The 6,825-nt window shown below is 40.3% G+C and overlaps 1 protein-coding gene across 1 annotated transcript; it reads right to left on the reverse strand.

The window, feature by feature from the left end:
* Nucleotides 1-4,565: 4,565 nt before the first annotated feature.
* Nucleotides 4,566-6,825, reverse strand: adma (adrenomedullin a). The gene is made up of 4 exons (XM_046857744.1): nucleotides 6,675-6,825; nucleotides 6,108-6,226; nucleotides 5,899-6,015; nucleotides 4,566-5,776 (listed from the first exon to the last, which is right to left on the reverse strand). The coding sequence occupies exons 2-4, from the start codon at nucleotides 6,212-6,214 to the stop codon at nucleotides 5,488-5,490; spliced, it is 513 nt and encodes a 170-aa protein (XP_046713700.1). The 5' UTR covers nucleotides 6,215-6,226; nucleotides 6,675-6,825; the 3' UTR covers nucleotides 4,566-5,487.

Consider the following 6,825-nt stretch of genomic DNA (forward strand, 5'->3'; position numbering starts at 1 on the left):
TTTTACTAGCCAGTGTGAATCCTGGGGGCGGGGCTTAAGTCTACTTGCAGATGGTTATGTATGCATTAAAGCCCATAATAATAATGAAAATAATATAATACAATAATAAAAAAAACATAATCACACATTCAAAATGTGCATGCTTATTTATTAATTAATTATGTAATAAATAATTATTTTATTTTAAATAAATATTGTAACCCAGCTATTATGGTTGCACAAGCCAGTGCACTCTTAGTGCTGGTCCCAAGCCCGGACAAATGGGGAGGGTTGCTTTAGGAAGGGCATGCAGCAGACCTGCCAAATCAAAAACCTGCCAAATCAAATGAACACAAGATTGAATTTTATATCTGATCATTCAAGGCCCGGGTTACCAACGACCACCACAGGTATTGTTAGCCAACAGGGTACCGGTGGAAATTGGGCTACTGTTGGCTGAAGGAGGAGAAAGAGAGGAGGAAGACATCTACAGAGACAGCAGGGAAAGGAGAAGTGTAGGAGAGTGGAAGTTATGTTGGTACTATGACTGGTAAAGGGAGAGAGGTAACTGGTATGATGGAGAGGAGAAAGGTAGATGTTGTGTGTTCAGGAGTCCAAGTGGAAAGGGAGTAAGACCAGGAACATTGGAGGTGGCTTTAAACTGTTCTTTCATGGTGTGGATGGAAAGAGAAATGGTGTAGGGGTGATTCTGAAAGAAAAGTATAGTGGAGGTGAAGAGAAATCTTGATAGGGTGATGAACGTGAAGCTAAAATTTAAATGGGTGGTGATACATGTAATCAGTGCCTGTGCTCCACCTATGATTGTGAGCTGGAGAAAATTCTGTTAGATGAAGTGGTAGATGGTGTACCTAGGAATGAACGATTGGTGAATGGGGCAGACTTTAATGGGCATGTAGGTAAAGGGAACAAAGTTGATGAGGGGGTGATGGGTAGGTATAGTCTTAAGGAGAGGAATGTGGAAGGATAGATGGTGGTAGATTTTGCTAAAAGGATTGAAATGGAAGTGGTAAATACTTATTTTAAGAAGAAGGAGGATCATAGGGTGACATTTGAGAGTGGAGAAGGTGCACACAGGTGGACTATGTTCTATGCAGGAGAAGCAACCTGAAGGAGATTGGAGACTGGATGGTGTTGGCAGGGGACAGTGTAGCCAGACAGCATCAGATGGTGGTCTGTAAGATGGTTTTGGATGTGAAGAAGAAGAGGAGGAGAGTAAGGACTGAAAGAAGAATAAGATGGTTTAAAATGAAGGAGGAAGACTGTAGCGTGAGGTTCAGGGAAGAGGTCAGACAGGGGCTCGGTGGTGGTGAAGAGGTGCCGGATGATTGGGCAACTACTGCAGAAATGGTAAGGGAGACAGCTAGAAAGGTACTAGAAAGGCACATCTGGAAATAGAAAAGAAGACAAAGAGACGTGGGGGTGGAATGAGGAAGTGCAGGACAGCATAAGGAGAAAGAGGTTGGCAATACAAAAATGGGATCGACAGAGTGATGAGAAAAGTAGGCAGGAGTACAAGGAGATGCGGCAGCAAGTGAAGAGGGATGTGGCAAGGAGCTGTATGAGAAGTTGGACAGTAAGGAAGGAGAAACATGATTTATACCAATTGGCCAGGCAGAGGGACCGAGCTGGGAAAGATGTGCTGCAGGTTAGCGCAATAAAGGGTAAAGATGGAAATGTGTTGACAAGTGAGTAGAGTGTGTTGAGAAGATGGAGGGAGTATTTTGAGAAGCTGATGAATGAATGAATGGATGGTGTGGAGATGGTGAAGCAGGAAGTGGATAGGATTAGTAAGGAGGAAGTGAGAGCAGTTATTAAGAGGATGAAAAGTGAAAATTTGGTTGGACCAGCTGACATAACGGTAGAGGGACAGCGCTTGTAGGATGTTTTGGAGACAAAGTGAGAGAGGTGCGATTGAGATGGTTTGGACACGTGTAGAGGAGGGACATGATGTAAATCAATAGGAGAATGCTGAGGATGGAGCTGCCAGGAAGGAGGAAAAGAGGAAGACCAAGAAGGAGGTTTATGGATGTGGTGTGGGAAGACATGCAGGTAGTTGGTTTAAAAGGGGCAGATGTAGAGGACGGGGGTAGTATGGAGACGTATGATCCCTTAATGGGAGCAGCTAAAAGAAGAAGAAGATTTGAAATAATTATTTTGCTTTAATAATTTTATAATACAGTATGACATTTGAGATTATATACATTTTTCAAATGTAATTAAAATATTAATGCTAGCAGTCCTTTTTTTAACCTACCTACTACTAACACTAGTGCAATATCAACACTAGGTGGCGCTTTAGTTTAACAAATTGTAAAGAAAACCCTCCTCTTGCTCCCTAATGACTGATCCATATTTAAGTCGTAGGATGAGTTCAGAGTGCAGATCATTTCCTGAATGACCCTGGTGCATTCATGGTCTTTAAAAGGTCATCAGTGACCACATGGTGACAGTCACACTGAAAGTTCAGTAGCCTTTCCCTGTGACATCCTTCTATACATAACTAGTCTTTAAAAAAAGAAATACACACAATAAATAAAGTCCAAGAATGTGACAAAAACTTTTGTTTATTGCTCAGTTGGAAGAGCCAGACGTATATACAAAATTCATTTTAATTTCATTTTATTTGTATTACACTCTTAACAGTGGACCTTTTTTCCAAAGCAGCTCAACAGAAGTAAATATGTTTATGAATATCACCTATTTAGGTTTATCATAATGTCATCCCTTATGAGCAAGCCAGTGGTGATAATGGAAGGGGAAAATCTCTCTGCTATGGTATAAGGAACAAACCTTAAGAGAAACCAGACCCAAAAGTGAAACCCATCCTCAGCTGCGTCCACTTAATGGCCATTCATTATATTTCTATCAATGTTGAGGTTATCACTTGTGCACTGGTGAACACTTGAATGCATGTTTATGGCAAATGCAGTCCTTAGGCATTGTAGCAGACTGTTAATTACTGCCCAATCCATCTTCATGTCTATCAACCATCTTCAGCATTCAAATAACAGTATTTGCATGTTTTGGATGGAAGTGTGTTCACATGTAATGTTGAACATAGTAATATGTTGCACAAACTCTGACTTTATGGACAAATGTAGCAATTATTTCTAATCTTACTCGAAATGTGACATTTAGGGTGATTGTGAAAGATATTTATAGCACTCTGGACAGGAAAACAATGATGTTCTAACACCAAGCAAAATGTTATAAAACCTTTTTCAGCATTACCAACATCTTAATAAGCAACTTATATACAAATGTACAACTTTAGTGGAATTGTTGTGCTGTAGAACCACATGCTATTTTATTGACCAGGAGCCATGGTGCTCAATGTGGGGTCTGGGGCCCCCAGGGGACAGTAATGTCTTTCCAATGTTTCCCCGACTGAATTGTTTCATTTTTTTGACAGCACTGGAGATTACTATCAACTACAATCAAGGTTGTTATCAAAGTTTGAGGCCTGAAAGTAAAATATAAAGCAATTTTTAAATTAAATCAAGGACGTGATGTTAATATGATACACAGTGTTTCAAGTCGACATCTGGTTCAGTAAATAAAAAGCTCTAATGGCTTAAATAAATGAATATGATGCAATGTATTTTCCCTGAAATTATTTAAATATTAGATTCATTATTTACATAATTTCTGATAATATTTTGTTAATTTATTGCCGTGCATTACATTAGGGCCAGGTTGACATTATTTATAGGCAGCTTGTTTTGAGTCATTGCAGTTTGAGTTAAACCAAGTCAAAAAGGTCATCATAACAGAATAATAAATATAATAATTTTCATAATATTGGGTTGTCATAGACTGTATTACTTTTGCAAAACATCATGCATCCCTGCTTACTCTTCATAGACCCTATTTTAAGCTCTTATGCTACACACTATAAACTATTACAGTAAAAAAAAATTAAAAACAACAATATTAATAAGGACATTGCACGCAGAGAGTATTCAAATAGATATTCTAACACAATTCTGAACACACATCAGTGCTGTTTTTCTCTGTTTCTAGTGTGTTCTGTAGGATTCATCAAATTTTTTATTTTTTTTTGTGGGCTTTCATATTAAAACAGCATGACTGCGATCGTAAAAGGGCATAGCTAAAGTTCCTTCTCATTAAGCCAGGAATGGTAATTATGTGTTTGAGAGGAATGTCCTATGGCGTGCCTGTCTAAGTAGTGCAAAGCCCTTTCCTCTACATCTCTGAGGAATGCGACCCAGAGCTACCCCCCCATCTTCCCCCCTTTAGAGCAGCATCCTTTTTGGACCGTCTGTCTTCCATCACACATGGTTCCAGTCCAGGCCCAGTTTCAGCTCTGGTCTGGTTTAATCAGGAAAGAAAGTGTACACCTCTGCTTGGCCACTAGGGACTGCAATGAGTCTCTTTTACTGAACCGTTGTGTATGTGCTCTATCTCACTCTCTCTCTCTCTCTCTCTCTCTCTCTCTCTCTCTCTCTCTCTCTCTCTCTCTGACCTCTAGACAGACAACAGAACCATGTTGTGTTAGTGTGTTTTATATTTGCTTTACAACAGAACAGATGAGGACTTCACAGTAACTTTTTTAAAATTTATTCAAAGTTTATTAAACGACAACACACATTTACAGTACAACATCCAACACTGACCACATTAACAAATATATTATTACAGACATAAAACATATTCTATCAACATATAACACAGATGAATAGTATAAATCATAAAACATACCATATACAATACAACAATGCCCATATTCCTTTTATCCTGTACAAAAATAGCTCTCTATAAAGTAGTACAAAGTATAAAACAATTAAATAATATCTTTTTTTGGCATATATATACATATACTGAGAATAAAAAAATACATATAGATTGCACATATCTCTATACAAAATAATAATAATGTTCAAGTAGCATAACAATCCTTTTACGGACCAAGAAAATACAGTGTCCAGAAAATAAAAACAGAGTTTGTGACAGAAAACAGTTTCGTGGCCATATTGTTGCTCTTAAAATCCTTCAAAGCTCCTCAGAATGAACAATTCCTGTGCTTCCCTGTTGGGTATGATGGAGTAAAGTCCAGAGTTGGAAGTCACTGTCACTGCACACTCAGAATACATTTGGGTCCCATAATCCCACTGAATAGTCCAACTGAGGAGCATCGAAATTCTGTCCCAATAGAGGAGGTTTATGTTTCAGCCCCAGTTTCTTTCTCCTCTCCTCTCCTCTCCTCTCCTCTCCTCTCCTCTCCTCTCCTCTCCTCTTCTCTTGGGATCAGTGCACCAGTCAAATACACCAACCCAGAACGTTGCAGTGCTCCACCACAGAACTCCTCTGTTTCTGCCTCTCATTCACAGTGCTTGTGGAACAGCTGTTATTTTTGTTGATTGTGCTTTGGTGAGCCATGGCTGCTGTCCCAGCTGCGCGCTTTTTTGCGAAAGAATGTGCTGGAGAAATCTCAGCGCGTTCCGTTCCCCTCGGCTCATGTGCTGCTCATGTCCGTCTGAGCAGTGCTTCCAGCTTGTGCAGCCTCCACACTGGCTGCAAGTGGCCACCCTGCATCTCTAACTTCATCTGCCTGCTTGGGACGGACCGGCGTCTACGCCCGTAGCCCAGCGGGCTGATCTTGTCGATGGGGGCGCTGCTGACTTTCAGCTTGTTGTTGAGCTGGTGCAGGCGGTGTGCCAGGTCGTGTACCGTGCACGTGCCCAGTGAGCAGCCTGACCTCCGTGACTGGTTGACGGAGTTCTTGGAGCGCTTGGTTCGCACGCCAGTGCCAGTGCTGTATAAGACAAGAAGAAAGAAGAATGTTCATTCCTGCTCTGCAGATCTTTTTGGATGAATAGAATTGAACACACTGAATAGAGTTGTACTCGTGGTTCTTGAAAGTAATAAATATGTTACCTGGAATGTGGAAGCAGGGTGTCTCTGACATCATCGGGTCGAACGAATTGCCCGGGCTCTGCTTCCCTCAGTGCAAACAGACTACTCAGATCTCTTTTTGTCCTCTGGAGCCCAATGCTGATTTGGATAATAAGAAAATTTATTAGAAATCATTCAAGTATATACTGTTCTGTTATAATCCTTTGCCATAATAGGAAAAATGAACTCACCTTCTTTTTAACACTTTGCTGAGGTTTAGTTTTGCACTGTCCACACTGGGTGTAACAGTTAGCAGCAGACAGCAGCAGAAGAAGAACGACAGAACAATTGGTTTCATTTTGCCTGGAATCTGTATAGAGAAACACAAGAAAAAGAATGACTTGTTAGACTTTAATCGTCTAAATGTAGCCTTTTGCTCCAGTTATTCACTCTGCCAAGCCATGATTTGCTCTGCACCACAATGAGTCTAAAAGCCGGTCTATTTCCAGTTGTGCAAAAAAAAAAAAAGGTCATGCTCTGTGCAAATAAGTAAACTAGTCATTGGAGCAAAAGAGGAACAAGGACAAAGGCTAGAGAGGATGAGTGAACTCTACTAGAGTGTGAGCTTTTATCTCCATGCAGCCCCACTATTACATCAGCTGCATGTCCTAAAGACTAAAGACTAAAAAGGCAAGTTGCAGAAAATAAGTCTTGTTCTCATATATAACAAAACTTAAAACCTCAATGAAGTAGACTTAAGCCCTGATTTTAAAAAAGAGTATCATAAATTATTCAGTGCTACTAGTATGGATATGTACCTGTGTTATTCAGGATAGGCTTTTGAGTCTCGTAGGAGTCCGTACAGAAGCAGTAATCCACTAGATCCTTCTCTCTCTATGTTCCTGCAGCTGTGACACTCGGCTATTAGTCTGACTCTCCACACCAGGCGTCTGAGCATTTATACTAGAG

The sequence above is a fragment of the Silurus meridionalis genome, chromosome 9, assembly GCF_014805685.1.
Source record: "Silurus meridionalis isolate SWU-2019-XX chromosome 9, ASM1480568v1, whole genome shotgun sequence".
Taxonomy (NCBI): Eukaryota; Metazoa; Chordata; class Actinopteri; order Siluriformes; family Siluridae; genus Silurus; species Silurus meridionalis.

Bases quoted from the DNA above. Each gene is read 5' to 3' on its own strand.
- adma (XM_046857744.1), bottom strand. From the start codon at position 6,214: ATGAAACCAATTGTTCTGTCGTTCTTCTTCTGCTGCTGTCTGCTGCTA. The intron at 6,016-6,107 runs GTGAGTTCATTT...TATCCAAATCAG, and splicing joins AGCAAAGTGTTAAAAAGAAG to CATTGGGCTCCAGAGGACAA. The intron at 5,777-5,898 runs GTAACATATTTA...TGTCTTATACAG, and splicing joins ACCCTGCTTCCACATTCCAG to CACTGGCACTGGCGTGCGAA.